At 42.5% G+C, this 13645-nt stretch overlaps 1 protein-coding gene across 7 annotated transcripts in view; it reads right to left on the bottom strand.

The window, feature by feature from the left end:
• The window catches only part of PTPRM (protein tyrosine phosphatase receptor type M), a 742498-nt gene that overhangs the window by 548339 nt on the left and 180514 nt on the right, over positions 1-13645 (bottom strand). For all 7 annotated transcript variants that reach the window (XM_082353481.1, XM_082353483.1, XM_082353486.1 and 4 more), the window contains exon 2: positions 11635-11757. In XM_082353481.1, the coding sequence (XP_082209607.1) occupies positions 11635-11757 (123 nt within the window). The remainder of the gene's footprint in view (positions 1-11634; positions 11758-13645) is intronic.

The raw sequence follows: 13645 nt of genomic DNA, 5'->3' as shown, positions 1-13645 counted from the left end.
CCAAGTAACAAATTCACATGTCAGTGGTGGGCTGCCCCAATGACCGATCCGCTGAAAAATACAAACTATCATTTTGTTTTCCAAATAACAAGCATTGATTGCAGTGTCAGAAAGGTCGCTTGTCATCAGCTCAGTCACTGACCTGCTGGCAAATTGCAGCCTGTCACTCCGCAGTGAGCCAGGACCATCAGGGGAACTCAGGCACGTTGTGTTTATACAGTACAATTGGGGAGGTGGCACCATTTCCACAAGGTTTGTGTTTAACAGAAAAGGTGTCACAGTCAACAGAGATGGGAAGAGGAAGCAGCATGAAAGGAATGACTATAAGAGAGGTCTCATCATTTCCCAAGATGACCCCCAGAAACCTATTGATTCCTATTTGCCTTAAAATTGCCTGGATCAAACCCAGTCTATGCCTCCAAGTCTTGTGCCAAGGATTTCAATATTTTGTACATTTTCTCTGGGTCACAGAAGAAAAGATGTTCCCTAGAAGGAGCCAGGAAAAATAAAATTAAGAAGCACCTCTGTATTAGGAAACCTGAAGCATTCAAATAAGAACAGGGCATTGGACAAAAACAACTTTCCGTGGTGTCCTCTCGGAGAGCACTGCTGTATTCACGTGCTACCCTGCACATATGGGGTATAGTCAGTTGCATAATAGGTTGTCTGGATGTGTCGTCCACCACAGAAAAGAGTTAGGATGTCCAGCCGACAATTAATTAAATAGCCATATTTATTTCCCTTTCAACCACTTAAGCTTTTAAATGTCACTTTAAGATATAATTTATCACAATCTCCTAGGATAAAATATCAGTCAACTATGAATTAAAGTCCACTTATTTAATGATCCACTCAATCATTTCATGAAGCTTGCCAAGAAATTCTTTATGAATTTTTCTGTGTTCAGCCCCACATTATGGATGAGATACAAATGAATTCAAGCATGTACCCAAAAATAAAATGTAATAATTCCTTATGCATCCTCTTACAAAGTTCCAGTCAGCCACCAAAATATCTACCAATAGGATAACGATCTTTATACTTGATTCACCCACCAAGGCATAAGACCGCAGTGTGAAGCATCTGTCCTATTTTGGAAAGTCCTAAAATTATATCCCTGAAGTGTGTCACTGTACATGGGCCCATCAGCTCCACTAAACTTCTCAAGTGAAGACCAAGGAATCAACCCGAGATGCTCAGAAGGGAAGACGGGGGTCAACCTAGGCTTCTTAAATACAAATACTTTCAATGCGATTGGACAGGATAGCTTTTTGCCTAAAAGGCATCTGTGGATAAGAATCTCATTGGCACTAAGTCAGTGAAGCTCCATGTGTCTTTTGTTTCCCACGTTTATAGTACAAATTTTGCTTAGTTTTAAAACTATAGAAAAGTTGAAAAAGTAGTATGATAAATGTTCATACATACTTCACCCAAGCTTAACAACTGTTAACATCTCACCACATTTGCACACATACCCTGTCACACACACACACACACATACACTTTTTAACATGAATCTCCTAAGAACAAGGGAATTCTCCTACATATTCCTATGCTTTTTGATATGATACTTATTTACTAACCAAACTTCCTTCTTTTTTTTTTTTTAACATCTTTATTGGAGTATAATTGCTTTACAATAGTGTGTTGGTTTCTGCTGTATCAAGTGAATCAGCTATACATATACATATATCCCCATATCTCAAACTTCCTTCTTACATCTTTTCCTGATCCCTCATATGAGCAGTTCTTTCTTTTCCTCTCTGCAAACATGGTCAATTTCTTTCTCGTTCCCTTTGTCAGAAATCGAGTCAAATGGCCTCCCTGCTGTGCGTCCTTCACCAGCTCAGGACAGCCTTTGGGAGCCTTTCCTGCAGCCTCGCCCCTCTCCTCCCCGTCCACAGTGCCTGTAGTCCCGACACTGTCTGCTCCTGGGCAGCCCTGGGCAAGCCTGTGCCCCCCACTGTCCAGCACTGCCGCGGGACAGGGCGATCCTCCTGCCCGGCAGGCCCGCCTGCTCCGGTCCCACGGCCCACGCTCGCCTGGCCCCTCTCGGGTGCCACCTCCTCCTTGCCCTCACCCCTGCCCTCTGTCTGGGCAGCAGCCTGGGCCCCACCAGAGCACTGGGCCCACCACTTCTGTTCTGGAAGACTGGCTCTGGGTCATCGCTACATCCCAGTGCCCGGAGCACACACAGGGCCTCACACAGTTGGAGGCCCAAAGAGGGAAGGGCCTTCCATCTCCTCCTGGTCTATGGCAAAAAGAACAATCCAGGCTTAACTGGTTCTTCTTTAAATGTATTCATCTCTTCCATTTCTTGGACCGTGGGAGCCCCCAAAGGGGCAGAAAGGGGACCTTGCCCCTGTGATGGTCTGGTCTGTGGCAGGCTGGAGACAGGGGTGACCGGACCCCCGCACCACACAGAATGGCCCAGGCCTTCCCCATGCTGGTGTCTGTGTGAGGACAGCTTCATGCGACCATCAACCTGCCAGCTAGCACGTCAGCAGCCCACCCAAAACTCCTCTGACCCAAAGACCCTGCCTTCCATTAAGAGAGGCTGCCACTCCCTGGACACGACTGGTAAGTCTTCCTCAGGCCTAGGGCTCTCTGGTCTTCGGTCCATCCCCACTCGCCGCCCCTCTGTAGTCCAAGGTATCTTAAAAGATGGTAAGACTGTCCCTAAGTGTCCCATCAAAACCTGCTGTCCCTTCTCCCCACCCTCCTCCCTTCCAACAATGCGGCCAGGCCCAGCTCCAGGGCGCCTGCACACAGAACACAGGGTACGTGGGCACCAGCCAGCACCTGGGTGTGAATTTCTCAGCCTGGCATCACAACTGCCCAGTGGACCCATCGCCCTGGACCCCGCCCTGGACCCTCAGCCCCTCCTCAACTCAGCCTCAGAGAGATTTACAGCATCTGTCACGATTGGCCTGCGTGTTTATTCCATTACTTGGTTTCACATAACTTATGATGTCATCTCGTACAATTTTACGGAAATTAAGCAAGAAATAAACCTATTTTAAAAACACATATTGGGACTTCCCTGGTGGCGCAGTGGTTAAGAATCCGCCTGCCAATGCAGGGGACACGGGTTCAATCCTTGGTCTGGGAAGATCCCACATGCTGCGGAGCAATTAAGTGCATGCGCCACAACTACTGAGCCTGCACTCTAGAGCCCACGAGCCACAAGTACTGAGCCCGTGCGCCACAACTACTGAGCCTCCACTCTGCAGCCCATGAGCCACAACTACTGAGCCCGCGCACCTAGAGCCCATGCTCCGAAACAAGAGAAGCCACCGCAATCCTACCGCAACTAGAGAAAGCCTGTGCGCAGCAACGAAGACCCAATGCAGCCTTAAATTAATCAATTAATTAAAAAAACACAAACTAACATATTTATATGTACAGGCTCACTTGTATACTTTTTAGCAAATATTTAAAAATAGTCAGCCACTGTTCTTCCTTTTTGTAACAGTTTCCCAATCAGCCAAGACAGGAATTTAGAACAAATCTAAAGGAGAACATTTGTGGAACACTGAATATAAACTATTGAAATAAATGGTCATACAGAATACGCTGGCCCCCTTGAAACACTTAACTATTAAAAATCAAGACACTTTTCAAAAAAAGAATGACCGCCCTGATCTTGAATAAAAACTGAATCATGGGAAACATTATGCCGAATGAAATAAGTCAGACACAAAAGAACCACTATTGCATGATGCCTCTTACGTGGGGTACCCAGAGTGGACCAATTCACAGAGATGGGAAGGAGGATGGTGGTGGCCAGGGGCTGGGGGGAGGGGGGACGGGGAGTTAGTGTTTAATGGGTGCAAAGTTTCAGTTTGGGAAGATGAAGAAGTTTCTGGAGATGGATGGTGGTGATGGTTGCACGACAGTGTGAATGTACGTAATGCCACAGAACTGTACTCTTAAAAACGGTAAATTGGGGACTTCCCTGGTGGTCCAGTGGTTAAGACTTCGCCTTCCAATGCAGGGGGTGCTGGTTCAATCCCTGGTCAGGGAGGTAAGATCCCACATGCCCCGAGGCCAAAAAAACCAAAACATAAAACAGAAGCAATATTGGAACACATTCAGTAAAGACTTTTAAAAAAATGGTCCACACCAAACAAATCTTTTAAAAAAATGGTAAATTGTATGTTACGTGTTTTTGCCTCTGAATGGAGCACACTGTCTACACTCATGTTAAAATGAGTCCGCCCAGAGCCCTCTGCTGTTTAACTAAGAACTCCCCAAAGATCACTGATCTGAAATGGGGTTCTTTTGTTATCATCTAAAGTTATTTTTCTAACTTTTGTAACTTAGAAACTGCCGGCAGGATGCAATTCCAGTCCAGTTCCTCTCACCGTGTCTCATCATTCACTGTTTCCAAGCTACTGGAAACCCATTTGGAGCATCACCAGGGTGATACGAGTGAGATGCAGAGAGGATGCTCATCAAGGACCATCCTACACCTTGGATGTCAGGCAGGGACCTCACTATGGGACACCTGAATAAGATGCTCAAAGACAATAAAACGTGTCATTTCCTGAGTTCTGGAGCAGAAATATTCAGAATCAACTAAAATAACACCAAATTCAATGACCCCCCCCAAGATTTTTAAAGTATTTTATAATACTTTTTATTATAAAGTTACACTTAATCATAAAGAAAATGTGTAATGTAGAAGTGACAGGACAATTACCCCAAATCCTACCATGCTGGCAAAAAAAGTTCATATTTTAATGGACTTCTTTCAACTTGCTTTTCGATCCACTCAAAAATTATATGAAGATCTATACCTTTTGTTTCTTATTTGGTATCACTTAGAAGGGAAAATAGGAAATCGGCACGAACTGCCCACTTCACAGAGAGTCCAAATTAAACTCAAAGATGAATTCATACTAACTGCTCCTGGAAAGTTACTTAGTAATAAAAGGAGGACGTTTTTTGAATTCTGTGCCAGGCCAGGTAGGAGGCTAAGTCTCTGAAGTGGATAGTTTTGTCTCCCTTGGCCAGTAACCCCATGAGGCAGGTTCTAAACGCCTTTCCAACGCCTTCGGGATCCTGTAGGGCTGACGGCCCCCTCCCCCCGCAGAGCTCCCCCTGCCTCAGCCTCTGCCCCTGATCTTCCCTCTGGGAGGACCCCTCAGCCTCCAGGCCTCCTTGTCCCTGATGGGACCCCATCTCTGCTCACACAGCGGCTGCTCCTGTCTGCCGCTCCCGTCCCTTACTAAGCCCTTGTCCTGATTTAGTTTTTCTTCCCAGCCCTAGAACGTCTCCCCATCACAGCGTAAGTCTGTCTGCTTATCACAGCCTGCGTGCCTCACAGTCAGCAAGAGGACAGACGTCATTATTGTCGCTCCAGCTCCTAGCGCCAGGCCCCCGGCCATCACTCCACGAACATGTATCACGGACTAATCCTACACCCATGAGGACCTGAGAGCTGAAGAGTCGGCCAAGGTCCACAGCTGTGAAGCCACAGAGTCAGAATCTGACCCGGGAGTGGGCAGCAACCCCACGGGGAGAGCCTTCGAGTTCATTTCCAGAAGATCCAAATAGTTGCCACCTGGGATGAAGGCTGCCCGTGCCCCCATCACTAGATGCAAGTGCTCGGGTGGGAAGTTCCCTCCCTGGCACTCAGAAGAGCAAAAACGGGGGCTTTTCTCTCCTATAAGCCTGGGGCAGGTGTATCTTCTCTGATCTTCAGTCCTCTTGGGTGTCAGACAGATATAACGCCGTCTGATCTCCCAGGGTCGTCATGAGGATCAGAGGATACACAGCATAGAAGCAACTTTTGTCAACTGCTAGGAGTCATGTACGTGTACAAGATTACTTTGGTTTATGAGGGAGAATTATCGGAAGGTACTGCACTGCCACTTGCCTGGGATTTCAATTTTTTTTGCTCTTGTTTTTTGCTCTTTGTGTGTTTTTAAGAGACAGCATAGCCAAGAAAGCTAAATTTGATGCTATGGTGTGCTGAGTCTGATGAACTGAATTTCATATTACCTTTTACATTTTTACATCCAGAAAGTCATTAATTAATGAGGGGAAACATGGTCTCACAGGATCTGATCTTTTGGCAATCCAAGAACGATCTCACTAGACTGAGAATGTAGGTGCATCGCCGGGGAGGGGATCCTTACTTGGTTCATTCAGCGATGAAGCCCAAGCATCTTGAACGATGCCTCACACATAGCAGGTGTTCAATAAATATTTGTTGAATGTTGACAGATTCAAAGAATGAAAGAAATAATTAAACAACTGTGTGAATGTTCTTTGCCAAAAATATTACTCACTAGATACACACTGAAATTTAAGGAGGAAAAAAGTCTTTTCAAGCCCAAAGTCTTCTGCTCTTTGTCACTCAAAGAGCAGAAGACTTTGTATAAGCCCTGAAGTGTGAATACATAGGGCGTCTTCCCCAGTAGGAGGAAAACATGCCTGGTGAACGCACCCCAAGAGGAAACTGCAATTCCTTTGTCTGTCAATCCATCATCTTTCCCAAAACAAATACATGCAGTCACTTTTTTTCTATTTACTGGGGTATGACACTAAGAGTCCACATTGCTCCTTCATCCTGCATGGCCCTCTCTCTGCCTTTCACATGGATACCCTCGGAAATGACTCAATCCTCAGTCACAACATCTCCATAAAGATAGGCAACCCAAAGATTGGCCATCATTCCCAATCTGCATTACATAAAACCAAGATGTGGAGGCCAAGTGAGGTTGCCCAGGATGCACACTATACAACCTGTATAGGAGCACTATACAACCTGGAAGAGTATTACATTCTCCCAGCACTAGGGCCCAATTTACTTCATTACAGCCTTTTTAGAGGTATGATGTCTTACGGGGACCACAGGGGTTATAAATAAATGTCAATTTTATAAGTATCAAATGGCTATGGTTGTAAGCTACCTTTACATTTTTAATATTATGGATGAATTTATTGCTAATTTTTTAAATTAAAGAGGATCACATTTTCTAATACATAAGATATGGAATATGTTGAATATCCATTTCATAAAACTGGAGCACTAGGGTCCAAACATGAATACTTTAACAACATATAAACACATCAACTATTCTCAAACTGTGCAGATGTTTTTGCATCATGAAACACTCCTAATCAAATACTTCTTAGTCTATAGGGATAATCATACAAGGCACTGCACTATATAAAGTGATAGAAGCAATGGTGCTATCAAAATGCACCAGGTTATTATTTGGTTACTTAATCAAGGGTTCCTGTGCTCAGAGTATAATCCTTATGGTAAAGTTTAAGAGAGTTGCCCATTGCTAATGGAGCTCAATGAATATGAAATGAACCACGTGCTTTCCAATAAAAGAGAAATCACATGTAGCACGCTTTCACCATCAGGAAAACTGTGTGGTTCAGAGCTAGCTGCAAAAGTATCATCTACTATCACATAAATGTTGGCTTGAAATACAAAAAAATTAAATGGCATTTGTTATTTATTTTCCCTAACTATGTATTTTCCATAGCTAACATCACAGCATCAGAATAGTTATCAACCAGCTTGTATAAAGCTCCAGACTGTATTTAAATAGTTTAAATGTGGTTAAAAAATAGCCTCACATGTGAAGATACAGAGAAACAAACCCTGCACATTGAAGCATCATTTTCCAAAAAGACACAGAAAAAGTAAACTTTAATTACAGTAAATTTAAAAATCAGAGTAAAAATTTTAGTCTATCTCACCATCATAATTGTTAAATTCATCTTGGTGGATTATTTGCTTATTAGAATCACAGGAGTTCCACAAGGACGTTGGTACTAAACAATAAAGAACATCACGATGCTTTCCAATAGATAGCAAATTTATGGGAAAGACAGAGAAAATTCCTGATCATCACATTTTTTTTCTTACTGATTTTAATAGCTCAATGTTTGGAAAAGAAGTCATCTGAAAGTGAAAGAAAATGTGAAAAAATGTTTATATGTTAATAGTTATAATATGAATACAGAAAATCATTACAATATAAGCCAGGAGTCCAAAACAACAATTAAAGCTGATGCCAAAATGGTCTAAGACAGAGGTTAGCATAACTGTTGTGGAAAGGTCCAGAAACGAGATATCTAGGCTTTGTGAACCCTACAGCCTCTGTTCCAACTACTCAGACTACTCAGCTCTGCCACTGCGGCCCAAAAGCAGGCACAGACAATATTTAACAAATGGGCATGCCCGTGTGCCAATAAAACTTGTTTATGGACACTGAAATTGGAATTTCATGTGTCACAAAACAGTATTATTATTATTTTGATTTTAAAAAACAATTTAGGACTTCCCTGGTGGCACAGTGGTTAAGAATCCGCCTGCCAATACAGCGGACGTAAGTTTGATCCCTGGTCCTGGGAGATCCCACATGCTGCGGAGCAACTAAGCCCGTGTGCCACAGCTACTGAAGCCCAGGCGCCTGGAGCTCGTGCTCCACAACGGGAGCAGCTGCCGCAGTGAGAGGCCCACGCACGTAGGCGAGGAGTAGCCCCCGCTCGCCGCACATAGAGGGGGCCTGCGCACAGCAACGAGGACCCAGTGCAGCCATAAGTAAGTAAGTAAATAAATAAATAAAGTTTTAAAAAAATAATAAAAAATAAAAATGTAAAAACCATTCCTAGCTTGCAAGCCACACCAAAAAAACAGCAGCTAACTGGCTGTGGCTGGCAGGATATAGTTTGCCAACCCTGGGTCTAAGGCATCACAGAACCAGCCTGCACATGCAAGACCAAATACAAATACACATGTGAGAACAAATCCAACAATATTTTAAATAAAGGTTTTTAAAAAGTAACCCTTATAAAGCTATGGTTGTATCTGATCTTGCCCCCCATTTACCCTGAGAAATTCATAAAACTAGTTTCTGTTTTAGTGTAAGAAGGCCAGCCTTAGAATTTGGTTTTGAAAGGAATAAATTTTATACCTATTAATGAAAAAGGAGGAGGAGGAAGAGGAAAAATCCTGAAATTGAAGAGTATTTAAAACTCATGGCTATATATACATATTGGAAACTCAGTTTTCACATCCATACCTCAGGATAGTATATGCACGTTTACGAGACGGTAACTTCTAACAATGACATTTCATTGAGAACTTAACTTCTCACTTTTGGTGGGTAGGTCAGCTGGGCCCAAGTCCACGTCCTCCAAAAACACTGGGCTTACAGTAAGAAAACTGCTCTTAGAATACTTCTAGTCTATACCACACTTAATTCTATGCACTTTTAGATTGCTCGCTAGTTGTATTTTTGTAACCCTCTTTCCCAAGTAGGTAAGTTCCTAGAAACAATCATCTCATAATCCTTCATCTCCCTCAGTAATCATGATTAGTATATACTAGGGCTCAAAGAAGTTTTTTTTAATAACTAAAGTTTGTTTAATAAATAGGAAAAAATACAAGTATCTGCAGTTTTATATTATTGTAAACATTTTAATGTGGTAGAAGAACTATCCATTTTCAGGAGCCTTATCTGGACCCATGTCCATAGGCAGAGTCAGAGGAGAGATGACCCACTGCTAGTCTTTCCCCAACTCTCTCCAGACCTGCTGACACCCAAACCACCCACATGTCCTAACCCTAACCCAAAACTTGCACCCTGTTTGTGGGTAGGTGTTGAGGATACATCTTATGTAACCATCAGAAACTAGATGGAATTGACAAGTGTTAGAAAATAGAACATTCAGAGATCTTAAGTTACAAAGTCCTAATATTAATCACCAAGTACTCTATTAGTCAACAGAAGAAAAATAAATTCAAGCAGCATGTTTAATGCCCCCACTTGATTCTTCCAAAGGCAGAAGGGCCTTCAAAGGCCAAATACTTGCAAGGTCACTCTCCCTGTGTTGCTTCAATTACCCAACTGACTATTCCAGGGCACAACTGGTCTTTGATATGTGTAACCATTTTTGTAATGGCCTCTGCTGGAAACCCATCCTTTCTATATTTAAAGCTTGGACATCTTGGTCTGAGACGGTATTATGGGACATCAGAAAGAAGAAAAGGACAAGATGGTAACAAGAAGCTATACCTCCCCCTCCTTCATGGAGGGAGATGGGTCATCCTATATCAAAAATAGAACCAGTGGAGGTTGACAAAGATCCTGCCTTATTGGGGGTTCCTTTGTAAAAGTCGATTTTTCCTAATCAGGCTTCAGTCTAAAGGACCACAAAAATGAAATCAATTCCCTACTGTGGAAAACTACAAAATGTTCACCAAATTAGAAGATAATAAACAGAGAAAACCTGAGTGCACTCTTGTGGAGAAAACTCCCAGAACTAAACCTGAGTGCCCTCCCCAGCCTCTCTAGACACAGGCTCCAGAGAGAGAGCAGGTGAGGACAGAGGCCTTCAGGGTGAGAAGGCTGCTTGGGAAAGGACAGCTCTGCCTGAGGGGGGTTGCTAACCCCTGCTCTACCCCTTCTCCCATCACTGACAAGAATGGAGCCAGATTGGAATTTGGAAAAACAACTAAAGTACCACGGACTCAAACACAAGTAATACTCAAAAGTACATACCTATGAGAGAAAAAGAGACAGAACAGGAGGCTGGCAGCTGTGGGGAAATCACCAAGAACTAGGAAGGATTTGGAGTCCAGTAAAGCCACAGTGCTAAGGAGCTCAATTTCCTTTCTCTGAAGTTATAAGGAGTTAAACATGGGAAGGAAACGGAAAGAACATGGCGGGCATCATAACTGTTACAGCTTAACTAAGAACAACATTAAACCCTACTTCATGTTTAAAAGCTACCTCTCCAAGATTACTTACTAAATGTATTCATAAATACTGCTATTGGGACACAGTTAGATGAAGACCTTAAGAGCCATTAAAAAAGTATAAAAATCGTGTTTTACTTGAAATCCAAATCAGAATAACACATCTTCCAGTTTGAATCCTGAATGGGACACAGTCATCACCCCATCTGTCAAGTGAATCTGCAAATCTAAAATTTTAAATGGATATGCAACACCACAGCCTAAAAATGGTGTCTATCAAAATGATCAAGCACCAATCTGATTAGAGTCCGTGAGTCACCATCTTCCTGATCTTCCAACTAAAGAAGTAGAACTCTTGCTGGTGTTCGGTGGATCAAATGTTTCTCACTCATCAGCAAATTTACTAAGTGCTTCTACAGTGGAAAAAGGATCCACGTGCATGCAAAACCATTTTATCAGAATGCTTTGAAGATCACTAGCAACCTCCAGATCCCCCAGGTGCCAGATGAGTCACCTCCCAAGGTCTATTTCTGATGGAAACTTTGTTATTTGGATTCCCCAGCTAGAGTTCCAATCACCAAACTCATCTGCCAGAAGAGATGTCAATCTATTTCCCATATGTTCTGCTACCTGGGAAAGGATCAACTGGGTAATGGCCATTAATGTAGCTCAGGTGTATCCAACAATAAAGGAAGTAAGCTTTACATTTTAAAGGGAGAGATACAAGGGTCAACTCTTTGTCATTGGTCCTCGTGTACCATCCTCACCAGCTAATCAGCCTTTGCCACCAAACTCCAAGACCAACACACTCATTCATTCAACCAATACCCAGTGAACATTTACTGTGATTAAGACTCTTGTGCACCTTTGGTTTTAAAAAGAGAACTTTAAAAGCAAACCTGATGGCATCCATGGATCAGAGGTTGGTTTGGTCAAGGTGTTCACTTGCTCCCAGTTGAAGTCATCATCTTCAGCCTGACTGTATCCACACGTGCTATAAGGCTCATCAAAGAGGCAACCACCTAAAATGTAAAAGAAGGAAGAGTAGCATTAATAAATAACGACCAGAGGTCTGGGGTAAGCTATGATGACTGCAGGGAACCATAAACCTACTCGATGCTCAACACGATTTGATTTGGCCTTTTTGCTCAGGAACTGTGGATCCTGACCCCATTGCATCCTTGCGAAGCACTAGCTGAGTATTCACCATGCCTTGTCAATAATTCTATATTATACTGTTCCCCCAAAAGAATCCAACGTCTGTATAATCCAACTGAAAGTAAGACCTAAGCAGATTTATAACCCATATTTTCCAGATTCATATGAATTAGGTATAATTGATCTTGTGTTCAAAACTTTAATAGAACCATCCTAGGTGTTCAATGTGTTTTCAATAGAAAAAAAACCATTATAATTTATCCAAAAAAATGAAGAGAGATACTTCCACCATACCACTGGTAGAGGACAAAACACAGTAAAGATTATGGACCTAGCTTGCAAAATATTTTTCTAAGGATTATTCTAAATCTAACATAGAAACAGGTTTTGCTTGAATACTTTGAAGATTTGAGGTCTCAAAATTAAAAGAGATTATAAATTTGCCTACAGTCCACACAATTTTGAAAGGCAAGAATAAATTCACAACTAAACATGTGGTAAACATCTGCTTGATGTCGATGCTAAAAATGAAGCAACTTAAACAAAGAATAAAAGAAAATGCAGTATATGCAAAGCAGGTCCGCTGTTTCAGCACCCTGGGCACTGTGATGATTTTAAGTCCCACCCCGCATCTTCTTAAATGTCTCCTGTTGACTTTAAATTATTATAGCATCAAATCTTTCCCCCAATGCTTCACATTGCCAAAGTGAAGGATTATATCAATCATCTTAATTATCATGAAAATTCTACTGCCCATTATATAATGCTATTAATTATATCAATTTAAAAGATTAATTGTAATCACTTGCCAATGACGAGAATTAAGGGTGTGGTCAAGAAAACACAAACATAAGGATATAATTCCATTATGGCTGTACTGTATGCCCTGGCAGCAAAAAAATAAATAAAACAATAATAATAAAGCAACTGCACAAACTCAGAGGTAGGGTCACCTGGTCCAATTTCCATCCACATGCTTCCATCAGTTCTACAACCTTCTAGACAGACAGACAGCTTCTGAACAGGTGGGCACCCAGCATTTAGAAAAGCATACCTGCCATGTAGACAATTCCCCTTAAAAAGGCCCAAACACTGCTTCTTGAAATGTATACCCATTTATCTCAGCTCCTCTCTGTGAAGAAACAGTGAAAAAATCTCAGCTTTTACACGGGAAAGCTAACTATCTGAAAAGAGCCGTCAAGTTCTATATTTTTGCTTCTCCACGCAAAACATGTTTTACTCCTCCTCCCTCCCTCCCACTAGAAGGTTCTCAGATGTTTGCCATCCTGGCAGGTGTTCTGGACACTGTCCAGTTCATCAGCACTCTTCCAAACCAATAACTCCCAGTACTGCAGCCCGAATTCAACTGGCTACTTCCCTTGACCTCAGACTGTCAACAGTCAGAGCTGACTGCTGGTCCTTCCCGAGATTCCTGGAGCCTGGAATCCCACATGTCTTCCTTAGACCACTGCCATCGAGCCATTTCTCCCCTTTGCAATAAGGCAAGTGCCTAAGGGAAGTGACTTTCTGTACATTTATCCTTTCTAAACCCCATGTAATGTTTTCAGGGCATCTCTCCAGCCTGCTGAGAGCTTTTGGGATCCTGATTTTGCCATTTGGGTGTTAGTCTTCCTACCTAGATTTGGGTGATTTGCCAATTTGATTAAGCATGCTTTCTGTCTGCCTCCAAATCACTGATAAAAAATGTTCAACAGGGCAGAGACAAGGGATCTCGGGCCATTTTAACAGGTG

This window comes from Balaenoptera borealis (genome assembly GCF_965194805.1).
Source record: "Balaenoptera borealis genome assembly, chromosome: 14".
NCBI lineage: Eukaryota > Metazoa > Chordata > Mammalia > Artiodactyla > Balaenopteridae > Balaenoptera > Balaenoptera borealis.
The sequence above is the reverse complement of the archived record's forward strand: the minus strand, read 5'-3'. Positions and strand labels throughout refer to the sequence as shown.